General features: G+C 58.3%; 7 protein-coding genes across 7 annotated transcripts; 2 read left to right on the plus strand and 5 right to left on the minus strand.

The window, feature by feature from the left end:
- Positions 1–391: 391 nt before the first annotated feature.
- On the plus strand, positions 392–3,669 carry J3D65DRAFT_635814 (Metalloenzyme, LuxS/M16 peptidase-like protein). The gene is made up of 2 exons (XM_066801344.1): positions 392–789; positions 834–3,669. Exons 1-2 carry the CDS (start codon positions 464–466, stop codon positions 3,562–3,564), a joined length of 3,057 nt encoding a protein of 1,018 aa, XP_066651786.1. The 5' UTR covers positions 392–463; the 3' UTR covers positions 3,565–3,669.
- A 317-nt stretch (positions 3,670–3,986) lies between these two features.
- On the plus strand, positions 3,987–6,293 carry J3D65DRAFT_635819 (DNA polymerase-like protein subunit delta-2). Its single transcript, XM_066801345.1, has 5 exons — positions 3,987–4,164; positions 4,212–4,398; positions 4,448–4,579; positions 4,629–5,622; positions 5,680–6,293. Exons 1-5 carry the CDS (start codon positions 3,995–3,997, stop codon positions 5,919–5,921), a joined length of 1,725 nt encoding a protein of 574 aa, XP_066651787.1. The 5' UTR covers positions 3,987–3,994; the 3' UTR covers positions 5,922–6,293.
- Positions 6,294–6,376: 83 nt separating this feature from the next.
- On the minus strand, positions 6,377–7,724 carry J3D65DRAFT_635826 (uncharacterized protein). The gene has a single exon (XM_066801346.1). The coding sequence runs from the start codon at positions 7,358–7,360 to the stop codon at positions 6,506–6,508; it is 855 nt and encodes a 284-aa protein (XP_066651788.1). The 5' UTR covers positions 7,361–7,724; the 3' UTR covers positions 6,377–6,505.
- Positions 7,725–8,144: 420 nt separating this feature from the next.
- J3D65DRAFT_94156 (uncharacterized protein) lies at positions 8,145–9,231 on the minus strand. The gene is made up of 2 exons (XM_066804258.1): positions 8,945–9,231; positions 8,145–8,691 (listed from the first exon to the last, which is right to left on the minus strand). The coding sequence occupies exons 1-2, from the start codon at positions 9,081–9,083 to the stop codon at positions 8,375–8,377; spliced, it is 456 nt and encodes a 151-aa protein (XP_066651789.1). The 5' UTR covers positions 9,084–9,231; the 3' UTR covers positions 8,145–8,374.
- On the minus strand, positions 8,977–11,830 carry J3D65DRAFT_635832 (uncharacterized protein). The gene has a single exon (XM_066801347.1). The coding sequence runs from the start codon at positions 11,673–11,675 to the stop codon at positions 9,381–9,383; it is 2,295 nt and encodes a 764-aa protein (XP_066651790.1). The 5' UTR covers positions 11,676–11,830; the 3' UTR covers positions 8,977–9,380.
- A 1,600-nt stretch (positions 11,831–13,430) lies between these two features.
- J3D65DRAFT_635839 (uncharacterized protein) lies at positions 13,431–14,294 on the minus strand. Its single transcript, XM_066801348.1, has one exon. The coding sequence runs from the start codon at positions 14,229–14,231 to the stop codon at positions 13,536–13,538; it is 696 nt and encodes a 231-aa protein (XP_066651791.1). The 5' UTR covers positions 14,232–14,294; the 3' UTR covers positions 13,431–13,535.
- Positions 14,295–16,853: 2,559 nt separating this feature from the next.
- J3D65DRAFT_670756 (uncharacterized protein) lies at positions 16,854–18,644 on the minus strand (the record flags this gene model as incomplete). The annotated part of the gene is made up of 2 exons (XM_066803326.1): positions 16,854–18,013; positions 18,074–18,644. The coding sequence occupies 2 exons, from the start codon at positions 18,642–18,644 to the stop codon at positions 16,854–16,856; spliced, it is 1,731 nt and encodes a 576-aa protein (XP_066651792.1).
- Positions 18,645–18,850: the final 206 nt, after the last annotated feature.

Genomic DNA, 18,850 nt, shown 5'->3' on the forward strand with positions numbered 1-18,850 from the left:
TGATGGAAACGGGCGTCGTTGTGGCGAATTGAGGTGGATTGAGGTGGTAGGCGTGGGTGTTGAGCGGACTCCAGGCTGTCGGTTGTCAATGTTTCGCCGTGTGAGAGGCAAGACCGACTGAGGCACGCTCGGGCGGGACGAGACGAGACGAGACGACATGGACATGGAGACAAACACACCTTGACTTGGGCTGGCTGAGCTTATCCCAACGACAGACGGACGTCTGTCTTTACAACAGAACAGTCGAGTCGAGCGCACAAAACGTCATTCACACCATACAAACGTCTGATCCAGTGACTCGATTGGTACTGTACCGTACTGTAGCATGGCCCAGGACTCGTCTAGCCAGCCCGCCGCCCGGCCCTTGCGCCGAACCACCACCACCACCGCCGTCACCACCCTCGGCGCCGTCGCCGCCCTCCTCATCGCACTCATCCTCTCTCCCGATCTATTCCACCAGGTCATGCTTCGCGCCTCGCAGCCGTCGACATGGGCCCCTCGCTCCCTCTCTCTCGCCCGCTGGCGTAGCGCCTCGACCGTCACCAACCTCAAGCACTACCCCGCCGTCGGCGAGCGCATCCACGGCTTCACCTTGAAGCGCGCAAAGCACTTTCCAGAGCTCGAGTTGACCGCCCTGCACCTCAACCACGACAAGACTGGCGCAGAGTACCTGCACGTCGCCCGCGACGACTCCAACAATGTCTTCACCATTGGCTTCAAGACGAACCCGCCGGATGACACCGGAGTGCCGCACATTCTCGAGCACACGACCCTGTGCGGCAGTGAGAAGTTTGTCCACGCGCCCTGTCCTGGAACTATGGCTGACAGCTCAGATATCCGGTTCGCGATCCCTTTTTCAAGATGCTGCCGCGATCATTGTCCAATTTCATGAACGCCTTCACGTCCTCCGACTACACCAGCTACCCTTTTGCCACCATCAACCAGCAAGATTTCAAAAATCTCATGTCCGTATACCTCGACGCCACCCTGCGACCGCTCCTCAAAGCCAGCGATTTTACACAAGAAGGTTGGCGCATCGGTCCGGAGAACCCGCTCGAGGAGGCCTCTGCCAACAACCAGCTGGCGTTCAAGGGTGTCGTGTACAACGAGATGAAGGGTCAAATGTCAGATGCGAGCTACCTTTACTACATTCGCTTCCAGGATCACATCTTTCCCGCCATCAACAACTCTGGTGGCGACCCGCAGAAGATCACGGACCTCACCCACGAGCAACTCCAAAAGTTCCACGCCGATCACTACCATCCGAGCAACGCCAAAATCTTTACTTACGGCGACTTCCCCGTGAAAGATCATCTCAAGGAAATAAATGCGCAGTTGGAAAAGTTTGACAAGATCAAGGTCGACACGGATATCAAGGTTCCAGTTAGCCTTGACAAGGGCCCGCAGAATGTCACTGTCAAGGGTCCCATTGACCCACTGGTCCCGGCCGACATGCAGTACAAGACTTCCACCGCGTGGCTGGTTGGCGAAACTTCCGACATATTGGAAACCTTTTCATTGGGCGTCCTTTCCTCTCTGCTGCTAGATGGGTACGGCTGTCCTCTATACCGCGGACTGATTGAGACAGGTCTCGGACCAGACTGGAGTCCCAACACTGGATACGACACCTCTGGCAAGATTGGCATCTTCTCGGTTGGTCTGAATGGCGTCAAGAAGGAGGATGTTCCCAAGGTCAAGGAGGCCCTCTTCAAGACGTTGAACGAGACGAGAGAAAAGGGCTTTCCCCAGGAAAAGATTGATGGAATTCTCCACCAACTTGAACTCAGCTTGAAGCACAAGACAGCGAGCTTTGGCATGGGTCTAATGTCGCGACTGAAGCCTGGCTGGTTCAATGGTGTGGATCCTTTTGATTCTCTGGCGTGGAACGACACGGTTGAGGCTTTCAAAAGGGAGCACGCCAAGGGAGGCTATCTCGAGCGTCTCATGGACAAGTGGCTTTTGAACGACAACACCCTCACCTTTACCATGGAGCCTTCGGAGAGTTATGCGCAAGAGTTGGCTGCTGAGGAAGCTAGTCGACTTGCTTCGAAAATTCTCGAAACCACCAAGCAGTTTGGAACGGAAGAGGAGGCCAAGAAGTTTTTGGAAAAGCGCGAGCTGGATCTCCTCGAGGAACAGAATCGTGGCCGCAACCAGGATCTAAGCTGCCTTCCCACCCTCCGCGTCAAGGACATTTCACGGCGCAAGGAGAAGAAACCTGTGCGAGACAGCGCATTGGGTAATGTCAAGGTCCAGTGGCGAGAGGCGGCCACAAATGGTCTGACGTACTTCCGGGCTGTCAACGTGCTTGATAAACTCCCTGACGAGTTGCGCCAGCTCATTCCGCTTTTCAGCGATGCGATCATGAGACTCGGAACCAAGAACAGGACCATGGAGGAGCTTGAAGATCTCATCAAGCTCAAGACTGGTGGCATTGGCGTGGGATATCACAGCACGACGTCCCCCAAGGCCATCAACGATTACGAGGAGGGCCTGGTCCTTTCTGGATACGCGTTCGACCGAAACGTCCCCGCGATGTACGAGCTTCTCAACACGGTCATTCGGGAAACGGATTTCGACGGCCCTGAGTCTGAGAAGAAGATTCGTCAACTTCTCCAGGCGTCTGCAAGCGGTGCAGTGGATGCCGTGGCAAGCTCGGGACATGGTTATGCAAGGCGGTTTGCAGAAGCCGGCCTCACGCCAGGCGCACGATTGCGCGAGCAGACGGCTGGCTTGACTCAAGTGCAATTGACCGCCAGCCTTGCTGCTAGAGGCGATTCGGAATCTTTGGCCGACGTCATCTCGAAGCTCAAGACGATACAGAACCTGGCTGTTGCCAACACCAAGAACATGCGCGTCGCATTGACGTGTGGCACTGAAAGCTCAACGACAAACGAGCAGGCCCTGCAAAAGTTCCTCTCGACGATGCCTACCAATGCTTCTGAAACGCCTGCCGTCTCCCGCCTCACGACATACCCGCGCAACGCAAAATCTTTCTTCCCTCTGCCGTACCAAGTATACTACTCTTCCCTCGCACTTCCTACCGTTCCCTACACCGATGGCAAGGGGCCACCCCTTCAAATTCTCGCCCAGCTCCTCACGCACAAGCATCTCCACCACGAGATTCGCGAAAAGGGCGGCGCGTACGGAGGCGGAGCCTATGCCAACGGCCTAGGTGGAACCTTTGGCTTTTACAGCTACCGCGACCCAAACCCGCAAAACACGATGCGCATCGTCAACGAGTCGGGTGTCTGGGCGCGGGATCGCGAGTGGACAGATGGCGAGCTCGAGGAAGCCAAGTTGAGCGTTTTCCAATCGGTGGATGCGCCCGAGAGCGTCAGCCAAGAAGGCATGAACCGGTTCCTGAGCGGAGTAGACTATGAGATGCAGCAGAAGAGGAGAGAACAGCTGCTCGACGTTTCGATTCAAGACGTCAGAGAGGCGGCGCAGCACTTTTTGGTAGACGGCGTGGCAAAGAGCAACGTTGCGGTGCTGGGTGAAAAGAAGGACTGGGTTAACAAGGATTGGGAGGTCCGCGATCTGGGAATGGCGGAATCGTCTTAGGCGTTGTCAGGCGTCGGTGGAGGCAACAAAAGGTTTGACTTGAGGCGTTGACGAGATTATGTCAGCACATGTAGAATTCCACTCTTGAATTTGTTGTAGGTGCTTTGCCGCTTTTCCTTCTCTACATTACCCACGCGCGAAAGAACAGATTACAACCGCGGCGTCTCCGGCTCTCATCAATGCTGGTAGTCGTTGCAGCGCCTCTTGGGGTGCTTGAGCGCAAGATGAATCCTTCGAGCTGCCACCATTGCAGAGCCCCGGCTTCGCAGCCTGGTGGTTTTGCATGTCGTGCTCGGTGGGCCGCGTAGTCACAGACCTGCGAGTGTCAATTTCCTCACTGCGCGGACTAAGCTGCGCGGACATGTAGTCTTCAGAATTGATCCATCCGCCAATGAGAAAAAGAGTTTTGTGAAGTTGCCCGTTTCGTCATATGAGCCTCGGCGCGCAACGCGCTTTCGCGTCGCCCGCGCGAAATAACCAATGCCTGTCCAACCAACACAAATGCGCAACCACGCCAGCATCGCATAGCCCAATTCCACCTCTCTCCCTTCCAGCCATGGCCGTCCCCGAATATCCCGCCGACCTGCTGCAGTCTCCATCGTACGCTGCGCCCTGCTACAGAAACCTTCAGCGCTTACTCTCCGCAGCTCCTCCGAGTTCCCCGCCATATCACGACCGCACACGCCGTCCTACCAGCCTCTACACACCTTTGCGCTGCCCAAGGGCCAGGATAGACAATATGTTCAGCAATATGCCGACATGTACTTCTTGCGACTGGCACAGCTCAAGCCCATTGTCGAGCAGGTCGCAGAAGAGGCGTGGGAGAGCTTCGAGGTAGGACCAGCACCACACAAGGTGTGAGACAAATCTGACAGGCTCAAAGCTGGCAGGAGAGAAGGCACAGCAAGTAGATCGCGTGCTGGACGTACGGCAGGGTCAAGCGTGTTGGGTCGTTGGCACCGTGTTTATGCAAATGGGGCTGAAGCCAGACGTGCTGGACGACATTTCAAAAGAGGTGAACCACTCGTACTCCCAAGACTGACACTCGCTGACACGGAATACAGCACTGGATAGCCGCTCCTCCGCCCCGAGAAAAGTACATGTCGCCCGACGGCACTGGCGACGAAATCATGCTCGAAGACGAGTCGGGACGCCTCCAGATATCCGGCAGCATCCTCCGCGAACACCCTCTCGTCACCGGCGCCATCATTGCCGCCATTGGCAGCGAAAACAAGCACGGCGTCTTCGAGGTCATAGACATCCGCGTAGCAGATCTGCCACCGCAGCCAGAGCGCTGGGCCCTCTCCCAACCACCATCCTCCACACCACTACCCTCCAAGAAGATTGCCATAGTCAGCGGCCTGAACATCTCCGGCACGTCGACCGACTCCCTTGCTCTCGACCTCCTCCTCGAATACCTCCTTGGTGAAGCTGGCGACGCGTCCAGCGCCTCGCAAATAACGCGGCTGGTCATCGCGGGCGACTCGATCTCCAAGGGGTCGCCCATCCCGACTCGTGAAGACCTCGCCATGCGCAGCAAGATATCCGGTAGCGGCACGGGCGCCGTGGCGCGCAAGTTTGGCTACGACGCGTCAGCGTACAACGCGGCGCCGATTGAGCGGCTGGATGCATTTCTGGCGGAGCTGCTGCCCAGCATTCCCGTCACGATTCTTCCAGGTGCCAGCGATCCGGCAAACGTGGCCGTGCCGCAACAGCCGCTGCATCCGGCGCTGTTCCGACACAGTCGCGCGTACATGAAGTCGCCTGCCGCGGAGGAGGCGGAGCCCGGCTGGCTCGACGCCGTGACTAACCCGTGGGAGGGCGAGATTGAGGGATGGAGAGTGCTGGGTAGCGGCGGGCAGAACGTGAACGACGTGGCAAAGTACGTGGGCGTGAACAACGACGAAGCAGCAGCAGGAGACGGCGAAGCCATGGACGTCGACAGCGGCGACGGCGCAGCAAAAAACCAAACGAGCACCGACGACAGCGACCGCTGCGAACTGATGGACGCGCTGCTGCGCTGGCGCTGCGTCGCTCCCACTGCGCCGGACACGCTCTGTAAGATCCCCCCTTTTCCCTGACCACCCTTCTTTGTCTAACGAGGCAATCAAATAGGGTCCTATCCCTTCCAAGACGACGACCCCTTCCTCCTCTCGCGCTGTCCGCACCTCTTCTTCGCCGGCAACCAGCCCCGCTTCGCCACTGACCTGGCCCGCGGCCCGGCCGGCCAGCTCGTCCGACTCGTCGCCGTCCCGCGCTTTTGCGACACCGGTCTCATTGTCCTCGTCGATGTTGGAGGGGATGAGGCAGAGGAGGCGTTGGGCGTGGAGGTTGTCAGGGTGGTCGCTGAGGGTTGAGACTGTGTCGAAGAGAAGTAGGTGTTGCTCTGGCGAGCAGGGGAGAAAGGGAAAGGCGGGTTCATGATCAGAGTCTGTTTGGCCTAGTTCCGCTGGCTGGACGGCACGAGTGATAGTCCTCCACAGCAGGCACTTTTCGACCACCGCGCCGAAGAAAGAGGAAAACGGAAGAATGGAAGTCAAAATAGAGGACACCGAACCAATCATGCTCTCTCTCCAGCAAACTGTCTCGGATGTTTCACTGGAGGGGCAGCGGGCATCCATCCTCCGGGGATTGACAGGTCTAAAGAAAGATTTGCCCTTGGCGAGCAACCAACGCGATGAAGAAGAGTCATTATATCGCCATTGACTACGAACCTACCTACTGTCGGTGAAGCAGTGAAGCGCCGGCGAAGACATGACATGCATGGCGGCAAGAAAGCAGCAACTGAGTGCCCGCACCCGACGTCAATCAATCTCATTCTCTGGCCACGAAACCTCGTCGCCTCCTGCTCCCCAGGCTTGACGTCTCCAACATACCCAGCTCTTCACGGCCATCTCAACCATCACCACCCACCCACCCGCTACCCCCGCTCTAAACAGCCCTATCCACGACAAAGACGACCAGCACAATCAGCAGCAGCAGCACAACCAGCACCACGGCCAAAAGCGGCGCCGGAACGCTCCGCCGCCTCCTCGTCATGAGCAACGGCTGCCCGTCGTCCTCCTCCCAGTACTCCTCGTCCTCCGCATCTAGCTCGCCCGCGCCCAGCAGCGCCTCCTCCTCGCCCGCCTCCACGACCGCCGCGTCGCCCCCGCTCGCCGTCGAATAGTACCGCGTGCGCGGACGCCCGCGCGGCCGGCGGCCCTGCCGTGATTTTTTGCTGCCGCTGCCGTTGCTCCCAGCCGACGACGACGCCGCGCCAGGCAGCGAGTCGAGCGACGCGTCCGAGCCCTGCTGCAGCGCCCTGCTCGCGCCGGCACCATCGCCGCCCATCGCCCACGGATTCTCCGTCAACCTGGCGTGCGAGTTGGCGGCCGAAGAAGCCGTCACGGCCGGATACGACTTCGCTCTCGCGGGCAGCGGGTCGCGCTCGTAGAAGGCCGCCGCGGGCGGGTCCTGGAACGTGACGCTGGGCGTGGGCGCGGGCGCGGGCGGCTCCCAGGTGTTGGAGGCGGAGAACTGCTCGGCGTGCGCGGCGGCGGATGCGGCGCTGGCGGCGGCCGCGGTGGCGGTCGTTGTCGGCGAGTCCGGGTCGAGGGTGGCGTCGGAGTGCGTGGATGTCGTGCTGGGCCGCCGGGGCTTGGGGGAGGGAGAAGGGCTGCGGTGGTGGGTGCGGTGTGGTGTTGGGGTCGGTGTGGGGGAGGAGTCGTGGGAGGAGTACTGATTGTGGTGTTAGCTCGTTGTTTTGTAGGAGAGGAGGGAGGCTTGCGCTTGAGCCGTGATCCGTGTCCGCCATTTGGATCTCGACCTTGGAGCGCTGCTTTTCTTGACAGAGGTCCCGTCAGCTCGAAGCGGGTGCTCGAATCGAAAGCCCCAGAATTATCGCTCCAGAGAAAGTTGACGAGATGCGGCGTGCTTCAGGATTTGCTCAAGCAAGCCAGTCCAGAACAGGCACGACACAGTTTTCTCCAAGAATGGACGGCGCGAGAGTGAGCGAGAAGATGCAACTTGAAAAGCAGGCAAGAAAACTGACGACGATGTCTCGACTTTGTTGGCGCAAGCGGAGAATAGATCAAGGTCAAGACAGCAAAGATTAAGAAGAAGACAAGACTCGACTGGAGGCAGCAGCAGCAAAAAGAGGAAGGAGAGGTGACGCGCACCTGCACTGCACGACTGGCGGCCACGAGCACTCAAGTGGAACTGCGAATCCGGGTCAACACCGTTGCTCACTCGAGGCTGTGCGGACGGACAGACAGACAGACAGCCGGCCTCGCGAGCACGAGAAACGTCGCACTCGACGTGGTTCGGGGGAGCGCAGGTTGCCAGGAAAGCAGCGGGCTGGGTGTGTAGCAGATGGGCTGGCTGGTCTGACCGGAGGGGGTGGAATAGAGGAACAAAAAGTCGCAATGCGATCCGTTGATTACAACAACCGCATATGCACGCAATCAAGCAAGCACGCACTCAAGCAGGCAGGCAGGCAGGCAGGCTGCTGACCCAACGTCAGGCCAGGGACTGGCGAATGGTGGTAAGGTAACGGCTGACGCTGTGAGCCGGCGGGCCAATGGGCAGGCGAGGGTCCTGTTATGATCCCAGTCGGTGCAGTGCCGTCCCAGAACTCTGGTATGGAGGGCCGGTTGGTCGGTCGAGTACCAATGGTTCGACTTTTGCCCACTCTTGACAATGTATGTAGGTAGATAAGGAGGATCCCAAGTGACGGTGTAAAAGGACAGGAGACTTTGCTTCCACTGCGGCGGTAGTGTTGAGAGACGAAAAGGAAACGCGGTTTCTTTGGCAACACCTTGGAGAGTAGCTACATCCAAATCAAAACGACCAGAGATGCCAGGAGTTGTGGAAGGCGTGGCGTGACAGGACGGGCCTCAGGGTGATGCTCGAGAAGAGAAAGTGACGGCCCGTCAACGAGTGGGCGCAGATCAAGCGACAGGAATAGAAGATGAATGCTCCCAACGGCTCCAACGGTCAAGCATGTGGTGTGGTTTCGCACGTGGAACGTGGCTGGCCGTAGCGTGCGCGCGTATGCGCCGTGACGTTGGACTGGTGTAAGACGAAGACAGCCGAGACGTATCAACGAGAGGGAGGCGCGAGAGAGAGGGGGAGGACGGGATGATTCTGTACTCGGCGACGGATGAGGAACAGCCACGGTCTGATACAATACCCAATGTGAAGATTGACGTTGGGAGCTCATGCGGATAGTGCGGGGGTGGGGCTGGGCAGCGGGGTAGCGGGGTGCAATAATGAGGCTGGGCAGGGACTCGACGCCATCCCTTGGTCATGGCGGACAAAAACAATCCAAGACTGAAAGGGATTCAGGGAAAGGAAAAAAAGTTCAGGACAGAGGGGCGTACCGAAAAGTTGGACTCACTTCCAGCGTCACAGGGCTGTGTTTTGCGACGGCCCATCATTTTCAGCTCCATTATAAGAGGCACACCATTATACCATGAGCTGCAGTGATGTGCAAATAAGGTCAAGCCCAGCCAAATTGCCGGCGCCACCCAACCCATGCGTGGTATGCTTGCCGTGTATCCCTTGCACCGCTCCAGAAGCAACCACACTGGCGGACATGGTGTAGCATTCCAGCCACCTCTATTGCGACAACATTACACCGGCCGGCTTGCCTCGGTAGGGGTCTTTCCAAATGAATGATCAGATGTTGCAAATTTGGAAAGTTGATCAAGTCGGAGTAAGACATGAGCCAGTCTGCTTTCGCCAACCAGGCCAGTTATCTCCTCCGATAGAGCCAGCAAGTCGACCTGGCTTCACTTGACCACATGCACGCCATGCAGTGCCGATTGATGCCATCAACTTCCAAACTTCCTGATCACAACTCCAGCCAGTAACTCGCTCCCATCACTCCCCCAGACGCGCTTACATGGTACAATGGTGGGCTTGACGGCTTCCAGCCAGGCGCGTGGTAGCTCGCCGGCCACATAGACAGTAAAAACAGCGTCAACATCGCCCTCTTCTTTCTTCTCCTCAGTTGGCGTCTCTTCTGGCAGACCAGCTGGTGCCAACACTTGTTTGAGTTCTTCAAGTTGCGAAGCGTGGGTTATTCCGACCATGAAGAAAGCAGTTCCATCGTTGCCGGGCTGCGCAGAAAAGACCTCCACGGGATGGCCGGCAGCTGTACCGCTGGTGACAGATTTGAGAGTCACAGTCGAGGAACGGGCAGACAGACCCGGACTGGTCCACTCGATTTGAGCGTCGCGAGGGAGCGATAGAACCTGGGCGACGAAGCAGGGCGGTGTCAGTGACCGGCCTTGCACCCTGTTGTAGTCTGGCAGCGCGGGTCGGCGGTCCTTTTCTGGCTCAAGAGCCGCAGGGCCTCGCCCGCCATACTTCATATCCCAGACATCGACGTCGTCGTCATCCTCTTCCTCGTGCTGCTCAAACGGCCTGTGCATGATTTCGTGGATCCCTCGCCATGCGCGGCTTGCGATGCTGGCTCGGCGATTTCCTTCCTCTCGGCTGCAGTCCGAAATGAATGCCACTCCACAAGTCCACCAGTGAACATTCATCACCCGACCGATACGCCAGAGATGCTGGAGGGCGACAACGGTCTGTACGCCGAACTCGGAGACGTTCTTCAAGGCGGGCACATCCGATACCGTTACCGTGGTCATGCTTGCCGGCACCAGTGGGATCTGGCCCGCGAGGTGCACAACATCGGTGTTGGACGCCGTCGAAGCGGGTACGGCGACCGCCTGAGAGTATGGTCCAATGTTGGCGGGGGCCCAGTAGCTCCGGCTCTGGACGTGGAGACCTCGCCTCTCTCCTGGTGAACCAACCAGGTCTACTGTGCAGGACAGCATCACGTCCACTCCGGAAGGAAGCGAGTCGCCGCAGGCCACGGTGACGCGAGCGGGTGGAACAGGGGCTGTGAATAGAGCTCCGTAGATGGGGTTGAGAGTGACAAACAGGGTCATGGAGCGGAGGAGCAGAGTTGTCGAGCTGATTGAAGCGGGAGTAACGTCATGGTCTGCGAGAATCTGTCGCAGGTCGGTCACGATGTTTGTAAGTTGGCTGGACGGGTCGGAGGGTGCGGCGTCGAGCGGCGAAATGAGATTGGAAATTGTTAGCGTTGACCGGTGGACGTAGGTGGTCTGCAGCAGATGGGGAGGTGTTTGTGAGAAGATGGCGCTCTCTGATCTTGTAGAATCAACCGCTTCGTCTTTGGGGAGGATTTCTTCCGGCGACTGTTTTCCAAGCTCTTCAAATTCGACGTCCAGTATGTCAGGTATTCTCAAATTCTGTAGTCCATCTTCAACCGCGCTGTCTTCAACTTTTGCTCCGGTAAACCTGACCACCGCGCTACCACCATCTCCCCTTACAGGTTCAGGGTCCACATGTACCTCGATTCTGCCCCCTTTCCAGAGGATTCTGGGGCCTGCTACGGCCAGAGTCTCGAATTCTCCGCCTTCGCCGAGGACGGCGCCCTCGCCGCCAAACCTACCTGCAGCGCGCCGAAGCTTCTCAACGGTTCGCCTAGCCGCCACATTCTCCCACAAGAAGTCGGTGTCGATTCCTCCGCTGGCGACCTTGATGATTCGCGCGTCCTGACCGACGGCGCCCATGTCATGCAGCAGGGAAGATTCAGCATACGGCGGCAGGGACGGATATTGCCAAAGATAGCCCAACGAGGCGAGACCGAGGCGCACGCACACAGACTCTACACGCGTCCGCTGATATGTGCTGAGGATTGCACCAGTCGATACGGCGTTGGCCGTGGGATGGTCTTGGAGGACTTTTTTGAGGAGGGGCACGAGAGACTCGGTCTCGTCTTCATTCGACAAATTCTCGGTCTGCGGAGCATATTCCCGGCCCGTGACGACGGCTCCCCCGTAGATGGGTTGCCGATAGAGGGGCAGCTTCAAGGCTTGCTCGTACAACGGAATGATGCTGTGGCCGACGGTCTGGTACATGAAGCTGTCCAGGTCCTCGCCTTCGACGTCTGCTGGCTGATCCGGAGAGGCCGGCGCTGGGTAGAGATTTGCGAGCGCGACTACTTCATGGCCTTGGGCAAGGCAATGGAGGATGCTGAATAGCGAATCCTTCCCACCCGAGATGAGGGCGATGACTTGCAACTTTTCAGGCATGGTGGAGCGACGAAGGGCGACAGGAGACCAGCGTGCTCGGCTCAATGGCTCTCTCCTTGGATCGCTTCAGATGTGTGGTGAAGCGGCAGATGAAAACTCAAGTGTTTGATGGAATCGACATGGTGGTGTCGCGTCCCCAGGTTGGCGGGCGTCGGATGCAGACGTTGACGAGGCGCGATCTTTTGCCGAAGTCTGCATCAACCTCATCCAAACCATCACAACCATCACAACACACCAAAACCACCATCTTCGCCATGGCAGCCATCAAAAGCATCAATCCACGCCCCTCGTTGCAGAGATACGATGATTGACCCTCAGATGCCGCTGGAGCGGCCCGGCGCGAAGCTGGACGTTGACACCACAGACCGCTCTTTCGCCCATCACGCATCCTCATGCCCGTCCAACGCACTCGATGCCACAATGGCGCCAGTATCGCAGCTTGCTCGGAACTCTCTCGCCAGCCGCATGCAGAGAGGCACTTGCATTTTCGAAAAGACCTTCTCCACTTGTGCTATACAGGCGCTGGAGCATAGCACAGCACAGTATATCCGGGAGCCATGAACAACACAGCATCTATCCACATTGGGTCCAGCCCTGACATGTACTGCATACGCTCACACCGCACGCCGCACCGAGATATGCCACCGGCCCACGAAAAGAGGCCCTTCCTCCCGCAATTCTTTCCTTCGACCAGTCTTCCACGAGTCCTTCCATGGCCCTCCACCACTCCGCTTCCACTCCGCCGCTCCCGCCCCCACTTGTTCTGCACCGCAAAGAGCTCACCGCGTCGACGTGCGGCCATTAATCGAGCAAAAGTCTGGACCCGGCCCTGCCCTGCCCTGCCCTGCCCTATCCAATCCAGCCCAGGCCACCGCCTTGACAGTCTCCAACCTCATGGCAGGCCCGTCATACGCAATAGTGCAGCAGGGACCCGGTCCAAACGCGAGCGTACGTCCTCACGCCAGATGCGGCCGGCAACTGGCCCATCTGCCGCGCATCCCAATCTGTCCAGACCGCCGCTTGCGAACCGACTGCCTCGCGTCCCGCCCGCTCTCCATCTGCACTCGACCGGCGAGCGTCTGGCCCTTTGCTCGCTTCCAGAGACCGGCAATTCCCCTTGACATGGACTCCAGCCAGTCTGGTCCCCTTCCCCACCTCTCTGCGACCTCTGTTTCCAGTCCTCCCCCACCGTGTCTCCCCACCCGGCCCTGATGGCTGCCAAACATACCGCTCCGGCCGGCCGCCCTCACCGCAGGTAGGTACTTGCCGCTCTTCTATTCATGCGCGTCCCTGCCTTCTAGAAGCATTGGCGAAGCCCACACCGTATGTACCGTGTGCTCACCTCGCCCCGGACGGCCCGCTTCCTGCCTGCCCTGGCCGACGTTGAAGCGACCCTCATCTCAAACCGGCCCTGCGCCAGGCACATACGGTGAGCGAGGCGAGCATCTCATCGTACCGCACCGCACCGCGCCGTAGTGTACCCGTACCCGCATGTACTGTACCGCGCGCGCTGCTGCAACGCAAGGCAGTGGCGAGAGCAGAAATGCTCCGCACAGGCTTGACTTGACGTCCGCTTGCATATTTGCCCGCACGCGTCCGTCTGTGCCAACCTGCCCCATCAGCATGTGCACAGCTTGCCCACGCGGACGAGCAGGAGCCAGGGGAAATGCTCGGAATAGACGTAGCTTCGCCCGAGCAGCCAGAGGACGGCTGGTAGGTGGTCGGTCGGACCGGGATGCTCGTTGACCTGCTGCTGCTGCTGCTGCTGCTGCTGCTGCTTTGCTCACCACGTAATTCGTCCGTCTTGTTTCCGGTCAGGAACCATCCGACTCGCACGCGCCTCGCAGTGTACCGTACAGTTCAGCTGGGAGGGGCGGGCCGTCCGATGATTGGAGAAAAGAAGAGAGCGCGTGGCAGCCAAGGAAGCATAGGAATCGTCGTCGTCAGGGTCATGTCTGTTGCAGATGATGCGGTATGCATGGGTTGCGCCCAGCGAGGAAGCATGAACAACAGCCGAGACAGACGCCCATGCATGCTTGCTGCGAAACAACAAGCACCAGCAGCGGATGGAGTAGGGAAGCATGCACCGCCGATGGTGTGATGGCGAATATCGTCGTTCCTGGATGCGAGGCAGGGGCACCCGTCGGCGGGGGTCTGCCTGGCGATGCGTTTTGAAACGGACGGACGGGGTTTGAAACTGGGGGCGGGCGTGGGTTGGGCTGGGATGGGCTGGCCGCGGGTTGGCGGGCTGGCGGGCTGGCGGGTCGGCCGCGGTCGGCATCTGGGATCGCGGGTTCTGATGGTGATGGGATGGGATTCGTGGCTGTTGTTTGGTTGGCTCGATGGGCGGGATGCGATGGACGAGATGCGGTTTGTTCGGAACGAACGGGGCTCGTTTCGACTCGACTCGACGTCACAGCCGTTGCAGGGCGAGGTACGGTACCAGTGTACTTTGCTCTGGGGAGGCTTCGATTCGGTCCAGCGTGGAGAGGGCGAGAGTTGAGCAGACCAAGTCAAAGTCGAAAGGTATAGACTGCCCAGCCAAGCCCAGCCCATCCGAACGACCAATACTTTTAGAATACGAAAGAGAAGCAAGGCGGGCGCATCATCACCACGAAGCCTATACGCTCGAGTAGGCTCACCGAAAAGCAATAAAGCAACGAAGCAACCAAACACCCAATTACTCGTCGCAACTCAACTCAACTAATCCACCTGGCAGCCTATCATCGTCATTACCCACCTTTCCCACCCCCAGCAGCACCAGCACCAGCAGATCTAAGACAATCTCAATCGGCGACAGCATCGCACGCATCACAAACGGCGCTACTGCAGGTCAAGCATCACACGCACTTGCAAACTGTTCTGTACATACTTTTTGTTCCCCTCCTACAACAACAACAACAGCCCACCCGCGCCTGTGTACCTACTTCCTTGTCTACGGCACATGTACAGTACATGCGGTACAGACTGTACAGCACGTACAACCGGAAGCTCGACACTTGCGCACTGTACTTCGGCCAGCCGGCCAGCCAGCCCAGCCCCACGCGAAACACCAAAACACCTCCGCAACCTACAGCCCTGCCTGCATAAACATGGATGGCGTGCATAAGATTAAGCTTTCCTCCGACTCGTCTTTGGCAGGACAGACCTTGCTGGGCCGCTGCGAGCGGTGGAGGCAGGGGAGTCCCTGGAGCCGGCAGTCTTTCTTGCGTTGCTTTTGTTCCACGTCGTTCCAACGGTTGATGTCAGTGTGTGTGTGTGTAGTGTAGTGTTTGCCGTTTGGCGCAGGGGGGTTGACCGGTTAGCTGTTGGCGTGTTGACATGTGTATGTATGCAAATGGACAATTGGCGTGTAGATAGCCCGTTTGTTGGTGGAAGATGCAGCAATGTGTATTCCTTGCCTGCCTGGCGTAATATTGAGCAGGCATGTCGGGACGACGTGGAAGTACTATAGTGGGGCACCACAGGTAGCGGCAGGAAAGGAATGACGTCGAAAGAGACCGGCACGACAGAATGAACGCCATGAGCATTCGATGCATGCTGAGGTGAAGAGGTAGTAGAAGATGGAGAAGTATTCGTAGATTCAAAATGTCTCGACCTCGTGCTCTCTCCAGAGCTCATCCCCCCGAGTTGATCGCCGGCCGGCCAGCCAGCCAGCCAACGCCCGCGTGATCAAGAAGAGAAGGAAATCTAGCCAGTCCGTCCTAGATACTGATCCGAACACGAGAAAAAACTAGTGAAATGAGCAGCAGTAGCAGCAAGAAGCCCACAGGAACCAGCCTGCGAAGGGCAAACCAGAGCACAGAAAAGACGCTAGAAGACTCGACAACACATAGACAAGCAAGGGAAGGCATGGCAAGGCAAGGCAAGGCAAAAAAGCGTACGTGGCGAACGAAGCAAGAAGGGCAAGCAACATTCAGATAAGATAGAATAGCGGCATAAGAAGCATTCGTTGGTAAATACGTAAGGAAAATCCATCAACCCGTCAATCCGTAGCTACTAGCTAGTAAGAAGAAGCAAAGGTCGATTAAAAGGGGGGGGTATTAAAAGACGTGTAGAGCCAATTTAGATCAGAGAAGGGCATGAAGAGAAGAGAAGAGAGAAAAGAGAAGAGGAAAAAAGGAGAGAAAGGAAAAGTGTGAGGTCGAGAGGCAGATAAACAAGGAGACGGCGGGAGCCACGATTGAAACAGCAACCGCTACAAGAAACCGCCTCCGTCACCCAACCCAGAAGTTCGCAGGTAGTGGCCGCGGGGAGCGAAGCACACACCATGCGCGGCGCACAGAGTGATCCGTGAATGTCCATCCCCAGCCATTGCCGCGGCCACGTCTACCGTCCACCATGTTCGCCCACGACGTGGCAGGTGGATGAAGAGGGCGGAAGATAGCAACAGAGTGCGATACAACGGAGTGGAGCGAGCAAAGGTCGATTATTGAAGGAGACAAGGAGAGTAGGAAAAGAAAACCCCATCATCCCCTGGCCCGCGTGACGAGTCTGATGCATCCGCCGAAGGGAGACAGACTGAAGAGACAGAACATGGCGGTGTCGAGCCAGCTCGGCCCGCGTGTTTGAGCGTCCCTTGGTCTGCCCACCTATTCGTCTCAACATTTGCATCAAAAACACACACGAACGAGTCCATCGCCTGAAGCTCCAGATCCGGTTTTAGCAATTGTGGCCACATTGGTCGTCGATTGATCGATTGAATTGGTTGTTGTGGTTGTTGATTGTTTCTCGTAGATGTTGTGGTCCATGTCGACTGTCGTCGGAGAGCCAAAAGGGAAAGAAAAGAAGAAAAAAAGTCCCTTTCAGATTCCCTCCCATCCATCCTCCTCAAACAATAAAGCAAAAACACCTCCTCTGCAACTCGATACATGCTCCTACTACTCCACCCACCCATTGGGTATTTTCGCTACAAGGGACGAAACCAGCCAAATCAAAAGTAGAGGGAAAAAGAGTTGGAGAGAGAAAAGGTGTTTTGGAGAAGAAAGTACTTTTGATTCCACGCCAGTTGAGTTCCCTCCCGTGAGGCCCGTTTTTGTGGCCATGGCGCCTCCCAGAAAATCACATCCCGATCCGATCCTCTTCCATAGTGTCGTCCTAGCAAAGACGAAAAGCAAACCCCGCATCCGTGGTATCACTGTCGTAATCCGTCGTAACATGACTGTTGCCAAGGGCAATCTAGTCATCCCTCTTGCGCTTCTTTTGCTTCTTGTCCGAGTCCGAATCGGAACCGCGCGAAGACTCGGAGCTCGCGACCCTGCCGACGGCCTGGAAAAGGGCGTGGCCGAGGACGCCAGTGTCGTTGCTGCTGAACGACGAGACGGACGACTCCTTTTGCGACCTCATGGTGGCCTCGTCCATGACGTTGAGGGTGACCGAGGTGGTGCCGTGGGTGCGCTGGTGCTGCGAGAGGTTGTCGCTGCGCGAGAACTTCTTGCCGCAGTCGGTGCACTCAAAGGGCTTTTCGTGGGTGTGCAGGGAGCGGTAGTGGCGCTTGAGGTGTTCCTGGCGACGGAAGCGACGGGAGCAGAGGGAGCAGACGAAGGTCTTGGAGGGGTCCTCGGTCAGGGATTGTTTGCGACCACGGCGGCTGACAGGCTGAGGGTGCTGCGAGTCGGAGGCAGAGGCGCCGTTGGAGCTGGACGACTCGGATTCGCCCTGGACGGACTGGGATACAGCACCCTTGGTGGAGCCGCGAGCCGAGTGAGCCTTGGTCAGGACAAAGTCCGAGTCGGAGTCGTCGACGCGCCTCTTGTTCAGGCGCCTCTTGGTGCGATCCATGTCGTCGGAGAAGGAGGCGTCAGTGTCGGAGGGGGTGAGGAGGCCAGTGTTGGCAAAGTCGTCGTCAAAGTCGCTAAAGTCGTCGTTGTCGTCGAGCGAAAAGGCGGTGCGCTGGCGCTTGTTGGGGTTGGCAAAGTTGGACTGGGGGAGGTGGGCGAGGCCGTTGTTGAGGTCGTCCTCGGAGTCGAGCTCGAACAGGGGCTCGAACTGGGGGAGGCCGTGCGGGGCGGAGGTGAAGTCGGCAGCAGGGGCGTCGGGCTTGTCGGTAAAGGCCTCGCCGCGCAGCATCAACTTGTGCTCCTCGTCGTCGCCGGAGCAGAGGGTGGGCAGGCAGGCAAAGTCGGCGGCGGGGGCCGAGACGGTGAGGTTGCGGGGGTCGCAAAAGTCGGTTTCGCTCTCAATGGGGGTGCGCGGCAGCGGCGAGGGCGAGGGCGAAAGCGAGGGGCACGAAGTTGCGGAGAGGAGGTGAGTGGCAGCCGGCGGACATGTAGCTTGGAGCTGATCCTGGCTGTGGCTCTGGCTCTGGCTCGGGTGCGAGGTGGGCGGCTGGATGAAGACTGCGCCCGCGTTCCAGTTAGCTCCAGGGTCCAGCTCGCTAACCGCCCAATCACGCTTACCTGGAGTCATGGGGGGAGACTGCGAGCGCGTCCACTCTCCGCCCGCCAGAATCTCCGAAAACACCTCTTCCTCGCAGCCCTGCTTGACGCCCTCGAGTCCTTCGCAGAAAGATCCATTCACGGGCGTCGGCAGCGGGTCGTACATGGACGGCGGGCTGCTGATGGCGCTGCCCGACGACGACAGCGGGGGGGTTGCGGGCGCAAAACGAAAGTCAAAGTCGGCATCCAGGCCGCCAAAGTAGCTGTCTTGGGTCATCAGGAGCGTGGGCTTCTGGTGCATGGGCTGCGGCGAGGCCACGGGCGTCATCATCTGGCCGTGGTACGGTCTCGACATGGTCGACATGCACGTCGACTGCGAGCTCGACGACGACGGCCGGCCGTAGCACATGTTGGACGTGGGCATCATGTTGTCGGGCGTGGAACCCAGCTGGAACTGGCTCGGGAAGGGCTGGCCATGCGGGTGCGGCGTGAAGTGACCGTGTTGGCGCGTCTCGGAGCTGGGGTCGGGGTTGTAGTAGAAAAAGGGCGACTGGCCCATCATATGGGGTTGCGGCGCAAATGGGCTATCCATTGTGTGTGTGTGTACGTGTGTCTAGGTTGTGACGGAGGAATGTCAGCTTCATTCCGAGCCAAGAATAGCGACCCGCCGGGATGGAGACTACTCACATGTTGACGAAGCGAGGGTGTCAAAGTATTAAAGAGGTAATAGACTTGGCCAGTGTGGGCTTCCAGATGCACGCGACGAAGGTATGTGAGGAGGAGTAGGCAGTGTAGGTA

Source organism: Phyllosticta citribraziliensis, assembly GCF_038025025.1.
Source record: "Phyllosticta citribraziliensis strain CPC 17464 chromosome Unknown J3D65scaffold_11, whole genome shotgun sequence".
NCBI lineage: Eukaryota > Fungi > Ascomycota > Dothideomycetes > Botryosphaeriales > Phyllostictaceae > Phyllosticta > Phyllosticta citribraziliensis.

Excerpts from the sequence above, each read along its gene's own strand:
- J3D65DRAFT_635826 (XM_066801346.1), bottom strand. The coding sequence starts at position 7,360 with ATGGCGGACACGGATCACGGCTCAAGCGCAAGCCTCCCTCCTCTCCTA.
- J3D65DRAFT_635832 (XM_066801347.1), bottom strand. The coding sequence starts at position 11,675 with ATGCCTGAAAAGTTGCAAGTCATCGCCCTCATCTCGGGTGGGAAGGAT.
- J3D65DRAFT_635839 (XM_066801348.1), bottom strand. The coding sequence starts at position 14,231 with ATGGGCTGGGCTTGGCTGGGCAGTCTATACCTTTCGACTTTGACTTGG.
- J3D65DRAFT_635814 (XM_066801344.1), top strand. The coding sequence starts at position 464 with ATGCTTCGCGCCTCGCAGCCGTCGACATGGGCCCCTCGCTCCCTCTCT. Across the intron at positions 790-833 it reads ACCCTGTGCGGCAGTGAGAA|ATATCCGGTTCGCGATCCCT; the intron begins GTTTGTCCACGC and ends CTGACAGCTCAG.
- J3D65DRAFT_94156 (XM_066804258.1), bottom strand. The coding sequence starts at position 9,083 with ATGGGTTGGGTGGCGCCGGCAATTTGGCTGGGCTTGACCTTATTTGCA. Across the intron at positions 8,692-8,944 it reads ACAGCCCTGTGACGCTGGAA|AATCATCCCGTCCTCCCCCT; the intron begins GTGAGTCCAACT and ends CGCCGAGTACAG.
- J3D65DRAFT_635819 (XM_066801345.1), top strand. The coding sequence starts at position 3,995 with ATGAGCCTCGGCGCGCAACGCGCTTTCGCGTCGCCCGCGCGAAATAAC. Across the intron at positions 4,165-4,211 it reads GACCTGCTGCAGTCTCCATC|CTCCTCCGAGTTCCCCGCCA; the intron begins GTACGCTGCGCC and ends TACTCTCCGCAG. Across the intron at positions 4,580-4,628 it reads TGGACGACATTTCAAAAGAG|CACTGGATAGCCGCTCCTCC; the intron begins GTGAACCACTCG and ends CACGGAATACAG.